The sequence below is a fragment of the Myotis nattereri genome (assembly GCF_964212035.1).
Source record: "Myotis nattereri genome assembly, chromosome: 7".
Classification (NCBI taxonomy): Eukaryota; Metazoa; Chordata; class Mammalia; order Chiroptera; family Vespertilionidae; genus Myotis; species Myotis nattereri.
Genome location: NC_138082.1, coordinates 70,594,480 through 70,615,960, shown reverse-complemented (window position 1 = coordinate 70,615,960; position 21,481 = coordinate 70,594,480). Strand labels below are relative to the sequence as shown.

Here is a 21,481-nt window from a genome sequence, read left to right as displayed (position 1 = left end):
ATATTTGCCAATTTTGGATCTTTCATATGAATGACATCATACCACATGTGGTCTTCTGTGACTGGCTCCTTCCCCTTAGTCTTTATCCATGTGTCATGTATGAGTACTTCTTTTTATTGCCAAATAATATTCCTTTGTATGGGTTTACACATTTGATTTCTACATTAGAGTTTGTTTTTATTAATCTATTTTTTCTCTTTTCATGCCTATGTGTTCCTCTCACTCAAAGTGTGTGAGATAAATTTTTGGAGAGGGTCTTATTCCCTTTTAGTGCTGTGTTTCAAAGGATTAATTTCCTCATCAAGTCATTTTTCTCTAGGACTAACACCATCACCTTGAAATAATTAACCTTGCATCTTCTTCCCTACATAAGTCAGTTCACGCTCTGAAATTGCATTTTGTGCTTTCATTCACATAGTCATTTTAAAGGAAACATAAATGAAAGTTTCGAGTTTCTCAGGCTAGGTGGAGAAAAAGAATCAACTACAACATCAGCCAACCGTGAAACAACTGACATTTAGCTTCACATGTAAGGTAAACCTGAATGGCAGGAAAACCTTTCTACTCACAGGTATCTAAAGACTCGTCTGAATCATCAGGGCAGTCAGGGTCCCCATCACACAGCCAGCTCTGGGAGACACAAGTCACATGATCGTGGCAAAGAAATTCACCAGGATCACAGGACTGCTGATCTGAAAATGAAAATGTTTCAAAATAAAATATGACTGATCTGAACATGAACACAAGAGCAGTACAAAGATGAAATGTGAGAAACCAATACATAAAAGGTACATGAATGTGATCCACATTTTCTACTCAGCTGTAAAGCTAAGCCAATTATTTTCTTAATTTTAGCCACTCTGCTCAAGTCCACCTTATTGATAGAATTGACTTTGATGTAGTCTCACACAGTCTGTTCTGGAAATTGTTATGAATTCTGTTTATGTTTATGACTAGCGGTTTTGTCATACTGGATAAGGCACATAGAATCTCACCAAGTGAGTTTATAGATGTTGACATTTTGAACACAGACATTTTTATTCCTCCTTTGCTCCAAGGGAAAAAAAACAAACAAACACCTGTAATAAACAATAACTAGTGTACCTAAACCGAAACTCTGCATATTTAGTTCTTAACTTTCCATACCAATGCCATAGCTTCATGTCTCTACACTAATTAGATGCCCAATCTCATAATATTTTCTTGTACACTTGGCTAAAACTTCCCAGGTGACAGCTTCAGCTGCTGAACAGCAAAAGTTATAGTACACTTCCATAAAGTTTTGCTGTAACTCAGATTTCTACACTCAGTTGCATCCAAAATGCCCATTATTTTCCCTTTATGTTTTAGAATATTTAGGGCCTTCTTCATATCCTAGCAAACTCATCAGATGTTGTTTCTTTGCAATATACTTACTTATACTTACTTATACACTATAAATCAATTCAATAAAAATATTTCATTTTTATATTTTAACTGAAGAAAACATTTCTTATAATAAATGACCTTCAAATGTAATGGAGTGCTGACAACACCTTAGTCCTTTGATACAACTTACACTTTTGTTATGTATATACAGGGATGATTCAATTATTTTTAAAATCCATAAATAAATAGGCATTTCAATATATATCAAATGAAATTTATAAGTGATACGAAAACATTGAACCATAACTTAATTGGCACTTTTACCTCAGAAATTACAAAAGAATGATGATCTCCCATGCAATGGTTTGATAAAATATGGTATACCTTTCCTTTCTCTTCCTCAATGTCTTTCCTACCATCAAAACATAATTTTCAATAAATATACATGTCAAACCCACATCTTTAATCTATAGACATTGGTATAAACTATAGATATTTCCTGAAAATTAATATTGTCTTATCCTATTATATTTTCAATGCACTTACCATCAATGCCACACTCCATACCACTGCTATCATATTGCTATTTTTTACATAAAACAGTTAAGTTCTTGATTATATTTTGTATTTGGCCCTAGACTCAGTGCTACACAATCAAAGATTCTTTGCCTTCAAGGATCCAGCAGACTACCATGCCAACAGATCCAGGAATTAAAAAAAAGTACTTTGTATACAAAAAGTTGCCAATTAAATGATTAAAAAAAAATAGCTGCTAAAAGGAGAGACCACAAAGTAGAAAGAGATAGAGATGAATCAAAAAATAGTTTGGGGATGTAAGCACAACTTTAAATATGGAAGGCTATGAATAAATGAAGAGTAAATATAGGACACTCCTGACAAGGATGTGAAAAAAAAATGCTAATACAGTAGCTATTAAATTTATTTGACACAAATAAAAGTTTTCTACTAAAATTAAGATGACATTCAGGTTATATAACCTGGGTTTTCTCCACCCAACATTATGTCACATGTATAAGTGTGTTCCAATGCTAAGGGACAGCAACTTAAATGTTGCTTAAAAAGTCCCATAATTTCTACAGTTCATAACAGGATAAAACTCAAATTATTTTGCTTATAAAGAGATGCTATAATTTATCAGCAAACAAGGACAAGTTCTGATAATATAGAAAAATTTAGTAATAATTATACCCAGACAAAATGTATAAACCAAGTCTGTCTCAAAAAAATGAGAATACATTTTCAATGTACCTATAGCTACTGTGCATTTGATGTATGATCTCAAATGCCAAGTTTTCTCCTCCTTCATTCCTCCCAAACTATAACAAATTGCTATGAGGCGAGGGGAAAAGAGATAGTACCTTACTAAACGCCATTGCATAGTGCCTGACTCAGTGAATAATCAATAACTCCTGACTGGAAGTAAAAAGAAATAAAAAGAACCATAAAGAACAATTTATCATGTTGGAAAATAGCACCACAAAAACATAGGTCAGGGTCAGTAATGAAGGACCTTGATTACTGTAGAAAGCATTTTGTAGATCATTTGAAGCCATGAAAAAAGTATTTAAGGAAGGATATTTATGATAAAATATGGTACAAATTCGTGTGTAGGCTATTGTAATTATCTAGAGACAAGTTCAAGATGATTGAGCTAAAGTAGTAGGAACTAAAATGAATATTCTGCTCCACATAGTGTAAGAGTTAAAATTGGTGAATAAATGGTTGAAAAGCTTAAAGATGACTCAAAGTAAATCGCCTCAGAAACTGATTAGATAGCATCTCAAAACCAAGGTAGGACATAGAAAAAAAAACTGTGTTTGTGCGTGTGTGTTTAAATGTACAGTCATGTGGGCATAAAATAATAATAGTAGAGATAATAGAGGAAATAACTAATATATTTATAGCGCTTTTTAGCTAAAAAAAAAAAAAGTGCCACCTCCGATATCTTAATTTGTACATTTCTTTTTTTTTTTAGCAATTATTATTGAGCTTCTACTACTAGGCCTGCAGATACAATGGTGGGGGGAAAAACAAAGGAGAAGTTCTTGGCATCATGGGGCACATTATAGTGGGAACAAAAACTATCTGAATGAGTTAATTGTGTAGAATATTAGGAAGAAGCCCTATGGAGAACAGTAAAACAAGACGGGGATTAAGTGTTGGAGACCGGAAGGATGGAGGTAAATTTCAAATAAGTTAGAGAATCTGTCAGTGAGAAGGTGACATTTGAATAAAGGCTTATGGAGGTGAGAGTGGCATCCATTTGAATAAAAGGTCATGTGCTAAGCACTTGAAGCAAGAGGGAGCTCAGCAAAGTAAGGAAAATTGAGGAGGGCAGAGTGCTGGGAAAAAATGACAGGATGAAAAACTGAAGTCAGGGATTCGGGGAAGATGGGGTTGAGGGTGGCACATGAAGGTTTGAGTTTTGCTAAAAGCCAAGATGGGAAACCATTGGAAGTTCCTGAGTAGAGAGACACAATCTAACTCACTTTTTGTTAAAGGCTCACTCTGTCTACTGCATTGAGAAAAGAGTACAATGAAGTGGGAAGATCACCAAGGATGTTATTGCAGTAACAGGTGAGAGAGATGGCTGCGTGGGCAAGCGTGCTGGTGAAATGAAGTTTCACGACAGGGTTTGCTGAGGAAACTGAAGTCAAATACCTTGCTCACCATTTCATTACATGTCAAAATCCTGAATTCAGGTTTTGACCTCAAATGTATTACTTGCCAACTGTTTTTGTAATATCCTGAGTATGCTGTACTTGGGAGACATTCAAGTATAAATATGCAGCCTGGCCAGTGTGGCTCAGTGGTTGAGTGTCAGCCTATGAACCAGGAGGTCACAGTCCGCGTCCCGGTCAGGGCACATGCCTGGGTTGTGGGCTGGTCCCCAGTGTAGGGTGTGCAGGAGGCAGCCGATCAATGATTCCTTCTCATCACTAGTGTTTGTATCTCTCTCTTCCTCTCCCTTCTTCTCCAAAATCAATATAAATATATATTTTTTAAACGAATAAATATGCATTAAACAGTGATATATTTAAGCCTGAAATTCAGGAGAAGCATCAAAAGTGGAAACACAGAACAGAACTGAAACTGTAAGAAGACAGTGAAAACATGGGAATACGTGTAGCTGAAATTAAAGTGGGGAATTAGTGTGTGTGTGTGGGAGAGAGAGAGAGAGAGAGAGAGAGAGAGAGAGAGAGAGAGAGAGAGAGGCATAAGTCAAGCAAGGAGACAGAGAAGACAAAGTTTAGCCAGAAATAGGAAAGGAGAAGGGCAAGGGGAAAGGAGATTCATTAAAAATATGTGGAATTTCAATAACTGGATTGAGGAAGGGGATCACTGGTGACAAAATTCAAGTATGATGAGTTCTGAAAAGATGGCATAGACTTGCAGGCTGAGGTAAAGGTCCCACTGAAGAAAGAGAGAGACTGGAGGCTCAGGAAGGATATGAAAGCGAAGCCCTTTCCCAAGGAAAACTCATGGGGCTGCAATGAGAACCTAAACAATACTGGGAGCAAAAAAGAAAGGACAAAAAAAAGATAAATTATTAGCTGGTAGGAAATAAAATTAAGGTGTTCTTACATGGTTTTGTTTTCTCAAAGAACTGTACAGAAAGACTTTTGGAAATTGAGGGAGTAAAATTGGAAAAAGTGGTAAAGATTTAGAATAACTGCTATGGGGAACTGGAATGGAATCAACTAGAAATTTGGTGAAGGATTTCTCTCTAAGGCTAAAGAGGATCCAGCTAAGATCGAAAAGTATATATTTGACAGTTGAGTGTTGTGTTCATTTTGTTTTGTATTAATATCAAATTGTTCACCTACATTAGGCCGTGGATACAGAATAATCCCCTGGGAAAATCTAAGAAGAAAGTCCCTTTGGAAAATACACAAATTACCCGTCCTCATTAGGTATTCTTATGTATCCATCACTAATCCATCATGATTCAAAACTTTTTCTCCCCCAGAAGTAAGATAGACCTATAGGGATTTACCTACTGAGTCTATAATCAGGTCCTCTAACTTTTTAAACATGGGGCCAGTTCACTGTCCCTCAGACTGTTGGAGGGCCGGACTATAGTTTTAAAAAAAAATGAACAAATTCCTATGCACACTGCACATATCTTATTTTGAAGTAAAAAAACAAAACGGGAACAAATACAATATTTGTATTTGCATGTGGCCCGCGGGCAGTAGTTTGAGGACCCCTGGATATTATCAGTTTGCAAAGCAAGTTTCAACTTTTAAAGACAATTTATATTGTTGCATTTTGGGAAAAAAAAAATTATTATTCCTCTGAGAAACAGCCATTAAGAATAGCTTCCTGCCCTAACCGGTTTGGCTCAGTGGATAGAGTGTTGGCCTGCGGACTGGGGGGTCCCAGGTTCGATTCTGGTCACGGGCATGTACCTTGTATGCGGGCACATCCCCAGTAGGGGGTGTGCAGGAGGCAGCTGATTGATGTTTCTCTCTCATTGACATTTCTAACTCTCTATCCCTCTCCCTTCATCTCTGTAAAAAATCAATAAAATATATATTTTTTAAAAGAATAGCTTCCTACAACCCACCTAATTATTTTCAGCCAGATACTCCATTTCCCATCAGTTTTTAAAAGCACTGATTATAGGATTCAAATGAATGGATGTTCAGTATTTCAAGGTGATTATTTAAAAATATATTCACTGAATTGAGTTCCTGGAATCAGAAGCTCAATATGTTGTGCGTGTGGGTATTTTTCATTCATCCTGTTTTATGCCTCATGCTACACTTCTGAGATAGCCACACTAATCTTATTTTAAATGTCTTCCTATTGTGTGAAACATAATGTTATACACTGTAATTAAAACAAGAAGCTTACAAGAAAGTGCAGCCAGCTTCCCTTACATCCCTAAGGAAGAAGATCAAAGCTAGTACCATGTCTATCTCTTAATAATAGACTTTTACAACCGAAAGACATGAAAAGATTAAGACAATCATAGCCTATGGAGTTTACTGAGTTTAGATTCATCCTGGCATGAGAAAATATTATGATAGTCCTGCCGCACCTATAGGAAACATCTAATTACTTCTTGTAATAAAATTTGCAATATTATTTTCAGAAGTAGGATAGAAGTAGTCTTTGCTGAAAAACTTAAATACATGAGTTGCCACAGACTAGCTAACTTACCTTTTTTGTTGTAATATCATGATGAATTGCTAATTTTGATCTTTAAAATAAAGAACTGTAAAAATCAAACACTAAAACTAGTATCTGTCAATAAGGGCCTATTAAATAACTATGTAGCCTACAGCTCCTTGAGCATTTTACCATAATTAATTTATAATAATGCTATGCCATTTCCCTTAGAAGTTGACATTTTATGTCCTATTTAAATACTAATGAGAGTGCTAGTTTATCAACAAATTGATACTACTGCATAACAGGACACTACAGGGACATTTAAAGGAAATATAAATAATGAACTCTGGTAGCCAATTACAAATTAAAGGCAAAGGAGGGGTATAGTCCCCATTTAATGTCTGAATCCATGAGGCGTCTGATATTGATCCTAGCTAAGTTAAAGAATAGGTACAACTTTTGCACATGGTAAGTATTAGGGAAATGCTATAGAAGGTTTTCAGAACTTAGTTAACATCAACAATAGTTATTTAATATATCTATATCTTATTTAACTTAAACATAGGTTGGCTAATTAAAATATACCATTTATAACTGCTAAGAGAGAAATATGGTTATATTCTCTTTCTTCTTATATGTAAACAGGCAATCAGTCATTACCAGGAGAACAGAATTCCTACACAGATCTACAGAATATATTACTAATGTATCTTCAAATTTTGATAAAGCTCCTATAAGTTAAAGGAATGATGTTAGTTATCAAGCATCAAGAGTTACCTTATTTTTTTCTTTATATTCACCTATTTCAAAAAACGTACAAATGTAGATGAAGAATAAATTCCTCAGAATTCTATTTAATTTTTTTTCATAATATGGTTAAAGACATTTTGTTCCGAAGCTTTCTTTTGCTACCTTTTCACCACTCAGCATACATTTTTAGTTCTCCATACTGTTCTATTCACGTTCCTAAATATATCATTTCCATGTCTTTCCTGTTTCTTCCTTTGCTTAGAATGCCCTTTCCCATATAACTCAAGTCTAGTCCTTTTCTCATTTTTAATGACATTTCAGTTCCTTTAATCAAAACTTCCACAATCAACTTTTTCTTTGTCCATCACTGGTTCCATCACCTTCTACTCAAATCACCACAAAGCTCACATTTTAGTTTACTGTGTATTATAGCTCCTGGATGAAGAGCTCCTGAAGGCCAGAGAGCCTTCCTAGCTTTCATATTTTCTCCTGAAAAGGTGATTTCAATGAAAAAAAAATTTTATGTAAAGAATTATATATTCTTTTAGAAAGAGAGGGAGGGAAGAAAAACCCAAGTGTGTTCTGCATTTTTATCAGAATAATAAATAGCTTTATTTAGTTAATCACCAAAATAAAACTAAGTTCTCCCATGGTTAAATAAAATACCCTGAGTAGTAAAGATTATACCATATAAAATTAAAGCCTCCATGAACACTAAAAATCAAACTTGAGAGAGATTGTGTTATCCTCCAGCGTCTCTTAACTACACTGAAAATTACACTTTTACAATAGCTGGTTGTACAATGGTAACTTTGCTGGATATGTTAATGATAGGTGTTTTTTTTAAAGATAATTTCTTAGGAATATCATCACTTTAAGTGTAAGATAAAATGAAACTCACCATTTAAGTCCATGTTTAATAGCAATACAAAAACATATTTGAATTATTCAAATTTTGGGAGGCTGATATGGGAGAAGTTAGGTAAAATGTGGTCAAACCTGCTAGTTTCAGTGTACCAAAGAATATATCTCCTTCATAAAATGCATGGTGTATTAAAAATAAACTTTATTATGTAAAATAGGATTATAATTTGTGGTATCATTTATTTATGCTAAATTCAGCCTTTATTAAAAACCCACCCAAGCTTAAATTAAAGGGGCAATTAGTAATGAAGAGTAACCATACTTCAATGGTAACACGATTTTTAATTAATAATTCCCATTGTCTTGCTGGATCATTATTGATAACTTAGAAAGTTAATTAATCAAACTATAGACATATGTGCTCACACAAAATATGTATACATGTTCTTGTACTTTAAAACTAGTCTACAGCTCTGCCTAGTGCTCTGTTATCACTGAAGCTAAGACTGATTAAGAGAGACCATTCAAATGTTTGAATAAGAGTCCTGTAGTACACTAAATAAGGGCAACCCCCAAATGACCACATGCTAATTCCAAGAACCTGAGAATATATACACAGTACAAGGGACTGGGCAGATGTGATTAAGTTAAGAATCTTGAGGCTAGGACAGTAGCCTGGAATACTCAAGTGAACCCAATGCAATTACAAGGGTTCTTATAAAAGTCAGAGAGGAGCGAAGACATGGACACAGAAGCAGAACTGGTGCAATTTGCAGATGCCAAGAGCCAAGAGACAAGGAATGTGGGCAGCATCTCAAAGCTGGAAAAGTCAAGAAAATGAATTCTCACATAGAACCTCCAAAATAACTCAGTCCTGTAGATACTCTTTAGGCTTCTGACCTCCAGAACTGTAAGTTAATAAATGTGTTGCTTTAAGGTACTAAGTTACAACAGCAACGGAAAACTAATACCAGTCCCCCATCTCACAAACACATATCCCTTTTGTAAGTCTGATTAAATGAGCAGGAAACAAGCAAGCTGCCAACTATTTTACACTAATTTAAAGGTGTTTTTTTTCTCCTAAATCAGTTTCTGTTAGTTTCAACACTGTCTACTCATATAAAACGCCTTTTATTTCTCCTTGATGTCAAATGACAGTCAAAATACATCTGAAGCCAGCAATAATGCCTAGAAGCACATAATAGGGTTTTATAAAAACACACCATAAATGTTCAGATAAATGACATCCTTCAATGGGAAATACATGAATTGAGAAGTGAGTGTGTATATTCTTATGAGATGAGAAAATGCAAAACTATATATCTTTCTATTACGGAAAAATTATAGTTAATTATATATTTTTATGATTTCTGTTGGCTACCAAATTTGCAATCACCCCATGCCTTATTAGGCACCAAATGTCTTTAGTGCTGCAAATGGCAGTTCGTATTCACAAAAACATCTTATATAAAACTAAGACAAAATTGAAAATTTAAAGAAGTACATTATCCCCAGGAAGAAACTTTGCTCATTTATCATTTCTATCATAATGAATAAATGAAAAAGTATCACTGTAAACATTTCAAATCCAATCTGACATTTAATTTTCAAGAAGAACGTTTTTTTCCTTGATCATTTAAACATTCACAGGCTCCTTGTTTTATTAGGGCAGTGATATGGAAAATTATAAGGCACTCCGCAGAAACCTGTTGGAAACTAAGAAACAAGTTAAACCACCAGGATAAAAAAACCCTGTCCTTTATTTATCAAGAAACAATATATATATATATATATATATATATATATATATATATATATATATATATATATTCAATTGAATGACACCAGTACATTCAATATGGTTGCCTTGAGTTATATTATCATTAGACAAATTCTTTTCAGTTCTGTGTTCTTTTCTGAAATTGCAGTGGGAATGCTCTATTTTCTTTTTACCTGCCCTTTCTCAAAAGCCCACTGAAACGTCTATGCAGAGTTATTTCATATACTACATTGTTAAGAAAGAGGAAAATTTTGACAGTTTGCCTTCTTAAATTTAAAAGAAAAAGCCTAAATAATTGACATTTCTTTGCAAGTTCTATTCTCTAAATCCTATGTGATCCTCATCCCACTCCCAGGGGGTATCAAAATTCACATCTTTTTTCTCATCTCTAGGCTTAGTGAGATATGAAGCAGATGGTTAGGCTTTGGCTGTTTCGGGGATGCTGCAAGATCTCCTCCTATTCTTTATGCTGTGTTTTAACCATTAATGGTTCTTCAAAGACTATAATTTTACATATCTCATGTTCCTACTTTGAGTTTAAAATATATTTTTCAATCAAATTTTTCCTATTTTAAAATACTTTAAACATAATCATTTAGTTAATACAGTGGGGCTTTGACTTATGAGTTTAATTCGTTCCGAGACCGAGCTCGTTAAGGAGCTCGTTAACTCAAATTACTCTGTCAACTCAATGCAAAAAATCGGCAGAGAGACAGCTGGTATCTCAAAAAACTCATTAGTCGGGACACTCGTAAGTCAAGGCCCCACTGTACTCATTTATCGTGAACCAAGATAGGCACCGAGAATTTAATGAGATAACAGGATTTCTACATACACGTTGCTGAGAGGTAGGCAAACATAAAAATAATTACAATCATGTGAAACAGGTGCTACTGTGGGTGTATCTGGAGTGTTGAAAGGGCACTGAGAATAGAGCAGCTCGTGCTGCAGACAGATAGCTGAAGTTGGGGGTCAAGATGGGGACAGGGCATACAGAAAACAGTTACCTATCCAACAGGTATTTTTACCTCTTTTGGAAAATCCCACTTCCCACTATAGAGGCAGGGAAAGCCATGTGCTTGCTTTCCCAGTCTGTCTTGCAGCTAGGGCATGGACCCCAATGTTGACTAATGACAAAGGAGTTATGGAGACTGCTAGGACTCCCTTGGGATAGGTTTTCTTTTAACAACAACAAAGGAGACTTGATAGGAGGGGCAAGATCTCCTGCCTTCCTAAGGTTATGAGTAGTTGAAGCCTGGAGCAGTCACAGACATTTTAAGAGCATGAGGACAAATAAGCCTGAGGATGAAGGCCAACACAGTGAGGATGGCAAAGTGGAAAGATGCCCAGCACCTCATTGGATGATATTGTGGGTTACTCAGAGGTGACCCTGACCCACAGCCCACTAATCCAGAGGTTCTCAACCTTCTGGCCCTTTAAATACAGTTTCTCATGTTGTGACCCAACCATAAAGTTATTTTCGTTGCTACTTCATAACTGTAACGTTGCTACTGTTATGAATCGCAATGTAAATATCTGATGTGCAGGATGGTCTTAGGTGACCCCTGTGAAAGGGTCCTTCAACTGCCAAAGGGGTCGCGACCCACAGGTTGAGAACCACTGCACTAATCTCTAGACACTGTGTTACTTTATGTGATAAGTATCCTTTGGTATGCTGAGTAATATCACTACCAATCATAAGTAACTGATACAGGTATCAGGGAAGCTTCCCAGAAAATGTGTTTTTAAAATCATTTTAATAAAAATGCCGAAACCGGTTTGGCTCAGTGGATAGAGCGTCAGCCTGCAGACTGAAAGGTCCCAGGTTCGATTCCGGTCAAGGGCATGAACCTGGGTTGTGGGCATATCCCCAGTAGGAGATATGCAGGAGGCAGCTGATCGATGTTTCTCTCTCATCGATGTTTCTAACTCTCTATCTCTCTCCCTTCCTCTCTGTAAAAATCAATAAAAAACATATTGAAATAAATAAATAAATAAAAAATAAAAGAACACAAGATTGCCAAGCTGACTAGTAGGGGATGGCAAGTGAAAGAAAAGGAAGATGACATAGGGAAACCATGCATACAAATGGGACACCAAGTTATTCAGGTACCTGAAGTTTAGTTTATGTTTCAAAGATTGCCTTGACTATAGCTTTAACATTCACATTGTTAGCCTTGAATATTGTCTATATTTTAATATGCTCTGCATAATCATTCAGTAAGACTTCTGACTCTTCATTAAGTTGCTAGAGTTTTGAAAATACATTTTTGTGGGAGATAATAAAATGATACCACAAATTGTAGTAGTTATTGAATGTTCACTATATTTCACTAGCTAAATTAAACAATTGTGTATTGCATTTCATACTAATAAAAATATGTTACTTGTATCTTACAAATCAGACCATTTAGAAAGTAAAATGACTTTCTTAATATCACCCCTCTAGAAAGTGGCAAGATCACAAATACTCATCTGACTGACACAAAGCCTGCTCACATAACCACTAATTGAATTTTTTTTCAAATTGGGAATTACTGGCATTTTGAAGAGCAATGATTTTTGCATCAATAGTATATTTATTGACCTATAGGCATTAAATGCCAGCAGTACCTTTAAATCATTATAGCCCAAACCATCTCACAAATATATGTGTGTGTACTACAGGTACTGTACGAAAGAAACATACTGGGAATTCAGATAAACTATTACTATTTACTCTACTCTAAACTGCTGATATTTTGTGCCCACCTTATTCTTCCAAACTAGGTCTCAATGCTTCTCAAGCCTTTCCCATCTTCTGGCTGATCCCTAAAATTCCACGTTTTACTCACAGATATATAAAGATAGCAGCTATCCCTGGAAGAACTGGAACTTTGCTTATCATGTATTTACAACCTTGTGAGTAAAGGTAAAAGTAAATCATTTATGGGCATGTGGCAATCATGAAGGTATACCCCAGATGAAAAGATTGAATGAAGAACGGAGGTTGGAAGCCCCATAGGCACACACCTTTCATGATATTGTCCAGAATTTTCTTCCCTAATATTCTCCATAATCAAAGGCATAGAGTACATGAACTTTCTAGCTCCTTTCATTTTATATCCAAGGTCAAACAGCTGTTTAAAATGTATGAAAATACACTAGGGAGGGAAAGAAGGATGGTGAGATAGAACTTTTCATAGAGTGGCTACCCTTTTGTAGGCAGATGTCTAACCTCCAAACTATCATGAGAAGAGGATCTCCATTAGTTAACATCATCGAGGACAAAGGTCTAACAAGGTGGGCTTGTGTTATTTGTGAAACATGACTAAAAGTTCAAAAGCTTTCCTAAACATATCTATAAGTAACAGATAATTAAGTACTTCTCTACAGTAGACACATGTCATAAAACTTTAAATCAATCTTCATAAAAGTAATTATTGAAGATCAAAAGAAAAGTTCTAATGTAACATTTGAATGTTGATAGAAAATTAGAAAAGGTAGTCATGGGGGTGGGAGGTGGCAAAAGAAATACAAATTAAGCCTCACAATGTTTTCAGGAAGAGATATAAATGCATACATTTTCTTACATTATACCAATGCATGTCCATTTTTTTCCACAATTAAGAAATTATTGAGAAACAATATTCTTTAATCTAACAAAATACACATGAAGTCATGTTACCAGACTATGAATTAGAATATTATTGTCTTCTGTAGTCCAAGTTGTGGTGATATTTAAATTGCACAGGTTATATTTAATTAAAGTATGAGAAAATAGAGGATAATCAAAAAAGCTAAAAAGCAAACATTTTGAAGCTTACCACTTTAGACAATAACTATTGAATTAAAAAATTATAGACTTTTCTATGTAGAGTTTGTATCAATATTCATCATACTTTCTTTAAAAATGCACACACACACACACACATACACACAGCACTATTTCTAAACCTTTGCTTCTCAATCAACTTATACATACAATGGATCATTAAATTATGGTCGTTTTATTTAGTATTTCAAACATAGTGAAGCAGGAATTTTAGGGGGAACATAGGCAGGATTAGGCATTTATTAGAATTGGGGTCCATGGAAAAGCGCCGGGCTGCAGACTAGGAGAAGGTACATTTCTATTTCCTAGTGGAAGCCAGGTGCAGTTACATCTCCATAAGACAAGGGAGCAGCACCAGTGGCATTTACATAAAACAAGGGAACTGGAAGTAGCCAGGAAAGGTCTATACAGTGGGGCCTTGACTTACGAGTTTAATTCCTTCTGAGACCGAGCTTGTCAAGGAGCTCGTTAACTCAAATTACTCTGTCAACTCAATGCAAAAAATCAGCCGAGAGACAGCTGGTATCTCAAAAAACTCATTAGTCGAAACACTCATAAGTCAAGGCCCCACTGTATTAACAAAATAAAGAGAAGGGAGCCCTTCATTCAGAAGGAGAAGAAGAAAGCCCAGAGAAATGGAAGGATTATGAGCGAAGAGGGCCTTAGGAATCACTATAGTAACCAATTCGAAGGGGAATATTGACCAGTCAGAGGGATATCAGGACACAGGAACTGAAGTCTTTATAAACCATAGGGAAAAGGAACTCAGTGGGACCCTTTACCCACTCCCTACTTGGGAGTCCGTTCTGTGGGACTCTCCCCTCTCCCTACGTGGGAGTCTGTACTTGTTCTTCAATAAATCTCCACCTTTGCTATACCACTTTTTATTTGTGGATTCATTCTTCAATTCCTGCAGACAAAGAATCTGGGTTCCAGTCCAAAAATTCGGTATCAATAGCTATAAAATCTCATCTTTTCTTCCATTCCTATTGAAACATCCAAAATTCAAGCCAGGAGCCCCTCTTGCCTGGAGCCCCACAGCAGCCTTCTCTGCATTAAGTTTTATGTCCTTTTGATTCATTCTCCACAGTATGATTCACTTTTAGACTGCAACTGGTCATTTTAAAGCCCTGCTTAAATTCTTTAAGAACTGCCCTAGCCAGTTTGGCTCAGTGGATAGTGTGTTGGCCTGTGGACTGAAGGGTCCCAGGTTCAATTCAGTTAAGGCGTGTGCCTCAGTTGTAGGCTTGGTTCCCAGCCAATCAACATGTCTCTCTCACATTGATGTTTCTTTCTCTGTCCCTCCCCTTCTCTTCCACGCTCTCTCAAAATCAATGGGAAAATATCCTCAGGTGAGGATTAACCAAAAATTTTAAAAAAAATTAGAATTACCATTAATGTCCAACATTAGTAAATATATTGCAAAGAATCTTCAGGATTAAAGCCATGTCCACTATTTCCCCACTCACCTCCAAAAATCAGGGCTCTAGTGCAAACTAACTTATTTTTGGTCTTTACTACAAAATTCATTTTCTTGTCTCAGTGCCTTGACAGATCTCTACCTTCTGCTTAGATTACTCTTCTCTCCCCACCCATTTCTTTGAGCAAATCTACCATGTTTCTCAATTTAAAAATCAGATCTTCTGGGAGATCTGATTCAATGTGGTTTTCAATAGTAGTCAGTATTTCTGTTCTCATGATACTCATCATAGTTTGCTCTCACGTCCTGTTTAGTTATCTCCCTTTCTCCCTACCAGTGGTCGGCAAACCGCGGCTCACCAGCCACATGCAGCTCTTTGGCCCCTTGAGTGTGGCTCTTCCACAAAATACTGACTTCTGCACAAGGGCCATGAAGTTTCAGTCACACAGTATGTATGTGCCTGCACGTGGTATTTTGTGGAAGAGCCACACTCAAGGGGCCAAAGAGCCACATGTGGCTCGCGAGCCGCAGTTTGCCAACCACGGCCCTAGGCCATAGGCTTACATAGGAACTATCATTCTCTGAGAAATATATAAACTCATTAAGTATTTTATTGCAATAAGCAAAGAAATTGAAATAATGAAAACATATTTGGAGTTAGACATATTATGAAATTTGTATGGCTTTAGTAAAAATTATATTCCTAAATCAGTTTCTCATGTATAAAACAATACTAATAGTATAAACTTCATGGCTGTGTTGTAAAAATTATATAATATTATATGTGAATTGTTAACAGTTTGTGGCATGCACATTGTAACACTCAAAAAATGAAGGGTATTATAATTTACTAGAGGCCCAATGCACAAAATCCATGCAAGAGTAGGCCTTCCTTCCCCCAGCTGCTGGCACCGGCTTCCCTCTGGCACCCAGGACATAGGCTTCCCTCACAGCTCCAGCTTTGTCCTGAAGGTCATCTGGAAGGATGTCTGGTCTAATTAGCATATTATGCTTTTATTATTATAGATTATAAATAAAAATAATTTCATCTCTTCAGTCCTCCAAAGCATATTAACTTTGACTAGTTAAAACAGCATCAATGATTTCATGGGTCAAACCACTATTCAAGGAATACTAAATCTTATCTTTTTTTCTCTCCTGGTTCAATGACACCACACTGGAAACACTGGCAATGGACACATTGATGGTACCGACATCTTGGCCAATAGTAAAGTCCTATCTATACTTCCACTGTGATATTCTTTTCTCATTCTCATATGTCTTTAGGTTCTTGACCAGGATCTTCTCCTCCATATCTATACTAATAAAAGACAAACATGCAAATTGACTGTACCTTCAATATGCCTTAAGCCATGCCCACCAGCCAATCAGAGAGACAATATGCAAGTTAACCCAACCAAGATGGCTGCTGGCAGCCACAGAGCTGGAGCAAGCAGGAGGCTTGATTGCCCCAATGATGGAGGAAGCCAAACTTCTCAGCCTGCTGCGGCCAGCTCTGAGCTCCACTCAAAACAACAAAGTTACACTTATAGAAGGTAAATGAACCTGATACCTGCTTTCAGCCAGCCGTGACAATGGAGCTGGAGCAAGCAGGAGGCTTCCCTCCTGCCCACTCTGGCCGGCTCTGAGCTCCTCTCAAGGCTACAAAGTTTCAATTATAGAAGGTAAATAAATCCCAGAATTTAAAAAAAGAAAGAAACAAAGGAGAGGCTGGGAGCTTTCATCGCCGGGAGACCGGAAAACAGCCATCACCCCTCACCCAGGCTGGCCAAACCTCCATGGGGTGAGGGTCCCCACTTGGGTGGGGGGGCTTAATCAGCCTGCAAACAGCAATCAGCCCCTCACCCAGGCTGGCCAAACCTCCATAGGGTGAGGGTCCCCACTGGGGGGGAAGAGCTTGACCAGCTTGCAAACAGCCATCAGCCCCTCACCCAGGCTAGTCAGGCACCCCAGTGGGGACCCCCACCCTGAAGGGGGTGTGACCAGCCTGCAAACACTCATCAGCCCCTCACCCAGGCTTGCCAGGCACCCCAGCGGGTCCCCCACCCTGATCCGGGACACCCTTCAGGGCAAACCAGCCGACCCCTACCCGTGCACCAGGCCTCTATCCTATATAATAAAAGGGTAATATGCAAATTGACCCTAACAGCAGAATGACTGGGAATGACTGGTCACTATGACACACACTGATCACCACGGGGCAGACGCTCAATGCAGGAGCTGCCCCCTGGTGGTCAGTGCGCTCCCACAGGGGGAGCTCTGCTCAGCCACAAGCCAGGCTGATGGCTGCCAGCACAGCGGTGGTGGTGGGAGCCTCTCCTGCCTCCTCAGCAGCTCTAAGGATGTCCGACTGCAGCTTAGGGCTGCTCCCTGCTGGCAAGTGGACATCCCCCGAGGGCTCCCGGGCTGCCAGAGGGATGTCTGACTGTCAGCTTGGGCCTGATCCCCCAGGGAGCAGGCCTAAGCCAGCAGGTGGACATCCTCCGAGGGGTCCCAGTCTGCAAGAGGGCATAGGCCAGGCTGAGGGACCCCCCTCCCCCGAGTGCACAAATTTTTGTGCACCGGGCCTTTAGTTATATGTATAAGAAATAATGAGGTGAGGGTGCAATTAGAATGATGAGCATTCAACCCTGATAGGTGTGGCTCTATTGGTTGAGCATTATAGCAGGCACAAAGTTCACCAGTTTGATTCCTGGTCAGGACTTAAGTAGGTTTGACCCCTGGTCAGAGTGTGTGCGGGAGGCAACTGATATCTCTCTCTCTCTCTCTCTCTCTCTCTCTCTCTCTCTCTCTCTCTCTCTCCTCCTCCTCCTTCTCCCTCTCTCTCTAAAAGCAATAAAACATATTTTTAAAAAGGAAACTGGAAATCCTCCCCCAAAAAAGAATGTTGAGCATTCAAATACAAAGAATTCTTTTTTCTAGTTTATTTTTTCCTTAAGAACTAATACATTTTAGCAATTATAGTTTGTTTGTTTTTAAGTCAAATTCTGCCAGCTGAATTGCCACAGAAAATTGGCTCACTGGGAGGGCAATAATTATTCACACACACACACACACACACACACACACAATTTGTTAAGTGAATAAAACAAATAACATAAAAAAGGAGTAGGCAAATAAAAACAGTAATATATAAATTGTGATAAGTGTATAATACAGTTTTACACAAAAATACCTATTTTCTCTGGTTCAAATAATCATTCTGTGAGCTTGTAAAGGCTGTACAGTTTTGTTAAATTGCAATTACTGTGTTGGATATTTTGACAATGCAACCCAACAGTTCACTGGGTAAATAGTTCATGGGGTGACCACCAGGCTCGCTGGCAGAATCACTGTTGCAGACATATTCAAATGCTGTGAAAAAGAATCCTCAAAGTAATTTTCAAAAACCTACTGGCTGTAAATAATATTGGAGCTTGCAAGTTATACTTCAACTACCAATACTTGCTTTCTTTTCCTATTCCCATAAAACCAATCAAATGTATATAATTAAGGTTGTGAAAACAAAGTTCTAATGATTCATTCAAAATAAGTCTTTTAAAAAATATATTTTTATTGATTTCAGAGAGGAAGGGAGAATGAGAGAGAGACAGAAACATCAATGATGAGAGAGAATCATTGATTGGCTGCTTTCTGCGCAACCAACACCAGGGATCTAGCCCACAACCTGGGCATGTGCCCAGACTGGGAATCAAACCATGACCTCCTGGTTCATAGGTCAATGCTCAACCACTGAGTCATACCAGTCAGGCTACAATACATGTTTTTTATGTCTTAGAAATATCAACAGAGCTAAATAATTTAAAAAACAAAACAAGTGTTTCATTTCACAACACTGGGAAAAAATACTACTTTACATGTATTTAATTCATTGCAGACTATTTTAAGTTTCAATTATGCCTTTAAAATAGGCAGCAAGTCTCAAACCTAAGAGGAAAACGGGAAGTTTGAAGAAAAAGCAGAATGCACAAACTAAGATACCTAAAACTACAGGTTCACAAATAAGGTTTCTTGATTATTATTATTTCTTATGAAATTCTAGTTAACCCAAATAAAGTAGTTCCATTAAGTAAACTAAATATTTTAATAAATGTGTGTTTTCTTCTTCTATATTTAATCCTGTAACCTTAAGTTCATAATTTTTTATCCTCTCTTAAAGTATTTAATTTTTTAAAATATATTTTTATTGATTTCAGAGAGGAATGGAAAGGGAGGAAGTGCTAGAAACATCAATGATGAGAGAAAATCACTGATCTACTGCCTCCTGCATGCCCCAGTGGGTATCAAGTCCTCAACCTGGGCATGTGCCCTTACTGGGAATTGAACCACGACCTTCTGGCTCATAGGTCAATGCTCAACCACTGAGCTGAGCCAGAACATCCAGGCTAAAAGTATTTTAATTTTTTTTTTTTTTGCTTTTCTTTTTAATACTTTTTTGATTTCAAAGAGGAAGGGGGAGGGAGGGATGGAGGTAGAGAGAGAGAGAGAGAGAGAGAGAGAGAGAGGGAGAGAAACATTAATGATGAGAGAGAATCATTGATCCGCTGCCTCCTGCACACCCCCTACTGGGGATCGAGCCTGGAACCCCGGCATGTGCCCTTGGCCGGAAGTGAACCTGGGATCCTTTGGTCCGCAGGCCAATGTTCTATCCACTGAGCCAAACCAGCTACGGCATAATTTTTTAGTAAAGTATAAATAACATTAGATTGGATAATGCCGTTACCAGTTACACTTAGAAGGAAAAAGAAAGCTTGTCTGACATAGATTTTATTATTACTAGCTGTATGTCTGTTCTTTGTCATAGTATCTTCATCAATGATGCAGGAAATAATGGTACTTTGAATGCATTTTGAGGCCTTGTGAGGAAGTAATTTCAATACAGTAAGAACATTATAGGGAAAAGACTCATCAAAAATATTTAAGAGTAGAACAGTATTATTGACACAGTAAAATAAGTACTATATTTATTAACTGATGAGAATATGTATAGATTTCTTGTAGTCAAATCCTACCATAAGTTTATACAATCAACCTGAATAACCTCAAAATAATAACCATCCTATCTAATAAAAGAGTAATATGCAAATTAACCTTCACACCCTCACTCCCTCACTCCATCAGTCCGTCACAAAGATGGCAGTGGCCACAGAGCTGGAGTGATCAGGAGGCTTAGGTTGCCCGCGCGATGAAGGAAGACAAGATTCCTGCCTGCCCTGGTCAGCCCTGAGCTCTGCTCAAGGCTAGAAAGTTTCAATTATAGAAGATAAATAAATCCCAGATACCTGCTTCCATCCCGCGGCTGTGGCCAGCCTGCAAACAGCCATCAGCCCCTCACCCAGGCTGGCCAGGCACCCCAGTAGAAACCACCACCTGAAGGGGGTGTGGTCAGCCTGAAAACAGCCCTCAGCTCCTCACCCAAGCTGGCCAGGCACCCTAGCGGGACCCCCACCCTGATCCAGGACACCTTTAAGGGCAAAGCAGCCGGCCCCCACCCATGCACCAGGCCTCTATCCTATATAGTAAAAGGGTAATATGCAAACTGACCCTAGCAGCAGAAGGACTGGGAATGACTGGTCACTATGACACACATTGACCACCATGGGGCAGACGCTCAATGCAGGAGCTGCCCCCTGGTGGTCAGTGCGCTCCCACAGGGGGAGCTCTGCTCAGCCACAAGCCAGGCTGACGGCTGCCAGTACAGCAGTGGTGGTGGGAGCCTCTCCTGCCTCCTCAGCAGCGCTAAGGATGTCCGACTGCAGCTTAGGCCTGCTTCCTGATGTCAAGTGGACATCCCCCAAGGGCTGCCGGGCTGCCAAAGGGATGTCTGACTGCTGGCTTAGGCCTGTTCCCAGGGAGCGGGCCTAAGCCAGCAGGTGGACATCCCCCGAGGGGTCCCAGACTGCGAGAGGGCACAGGCCGGGCTGAGGGACACCCCCCACCCCGAGTGCACAAATTTTTGTGCACCAGGCCTCTAGTTTAGTAATAAGATTAAGCACAAATTAAAAATGGCAATGCAATTTTCCAAGAACAAGTCATTAGACTAGAATAGACATTATCATATCTCTATTTCTAGCATATAATAAGCATTCAATAAATATTAGCTGAAAAAAATAAATGAATTATTGTTTTACTAAAGTATGTATAATTGTCTAAAGTTATAGAAAGTGTGTGTGGGGGGGTGTTTACTATTCCCTCTTTTCAAGAACAGAGAAAGGCAGAATGGAACAAGAAAATGTTCAAAAGAGAAAGTTTTTGAAATGGGTTTAAAAAATAGATATGGATCTGGAAGAGGTGAAATTTATTAGGTGGAAAGCATTAGGAA

At 38.0% G+C, this 21,481-nt stretch overlaps 1 protein-coding gene across 2 annotated transcripts in view; it reads right to left on the bottom strand.

The window, feature by feature from the left end:
* Positions 1 to 21,481, bottom strand: part of LRP1B (LDL receptor related protein 1B) — a 1,698,272-nt gene that overhangs the window by 1,373,957 nt on the left and 302,834 nt on the right. For both annotated transcript variants that reach the window (XM_081095916.1, XM_081095917.1), the window contains exon 2: positions 570 to 692. In XM_081095916.1, coding sequence (XP_080952042.1) covers positions 570 to 692 — 123 coding nt within the window. The remainder of the gene's footprint in view (positions 1 to 569; positions 693 to 21,481) is intronic.